Source organism: Egretta garzetta, unplaced genomic scaffold (genome assembly GCF_000687185.1).
Source record: "Egretta garzetta isolate BGI_Z169 unplaced genomic scaffold, ASM68718v1 scaffold880, whole genome shotgun sequence".
Lineage (NCBI taxonomy): Eukaryota > Metazoa > Chordata > Aves > Pelecaniformes > Ardeidae > Egretta > Egretta garzetta.
The window spans coordinates 10,959-11,639 of NW_009258289.1; the positions used below are offsets into that span (position 1 = coordinate 10,959).

General features: G+C 62.7%; 1 protein-coding gene across 1 annotated transcript in view; it reads right to left on the reverse strand.

The window, feature by feature from the left end:
- Window positions 1–9: 9 nt before the first annotated feature.
- Window positions 10–681, reverse strand: part of LOC104124996 (metal transporter CNNM4-like) — a 3,683-nt gene continuing 3,011 nt past the window's right edge. Inside the window, exons 6-7 of the mRNA XM_009637390.2 lie at window positions 587–677; window positions 10–481 (exon numbers count right to left, since the gene is read on the reverse strand). Of these exons, the coding sequence (XP_009635685.2) occupies window positions 272–481; window positions 587–677 (301 nt within the window). The 3' untranslated portion in view covers window positions 10–271. The remainder of the gene's footprint in view (window positions 482–586; window positions 678–681) is intronic.

A 681-nucleotide genomic window follows, 5' to 3' on the forward strand; every position in this document is an offset into this window, starting at 1 on the left:
GGGGGCGGGGGGAGCGTCGTCCCACCTCCACAGCCTTCCGTTTAAATTAATTTAATTAAAAATAAGCCAGTCTGGAAAAGCAGCAGCAAATCCCAGCTCCGTTTCCCACCACGCCGCCGCTGCCACCTCCTCCAGCTCAAACCGGGCTTCTCCGGCAACCGCAGCACCCGGCGTGGCATCATCGAGGAGATGCTGAGCGTTTCCTACTGGGGAAAGGGTCCCGAAAACGGGCACGCGAGGTCCCTCCCGGTGCGTGCCGGCGGGGCCGGGGTCAGATGGAGTTTTCCAGGGGGCTGTGGTTGCTCCGGCGGCTCAGGCAGTTCCTCTCGTTCAGGAGACTGGTGGTCTCGTCGGCAGTGGCGGAAGGTTCCGGTTTCTCCGGTAAACCGGCGTCCGGTTTGGGGGCGTTGCTGTCGGGGGATTGGGGACAACTGTCCATGCGGGACGCCATCAGGCCGTTCTGGTATTCCTGCCGCGTGATCTGTGCCAGGGGAAAAAAAAAAAATAATAAGGGCAGGGGGTGAGGAGCGGTGCCGGACCCCGCTGATGGCGTCCCTGTCCCCGTGCCAGCGGGCACCTGCCTCACCTTGACGAACTGGAGGTCGGTGAGAGCGCGGACGCTGAAGTCGGCCACGTACTGGGCGCCGGTTCCGGCGTTGAGTTGGTTGTTGCTGCTGCTGA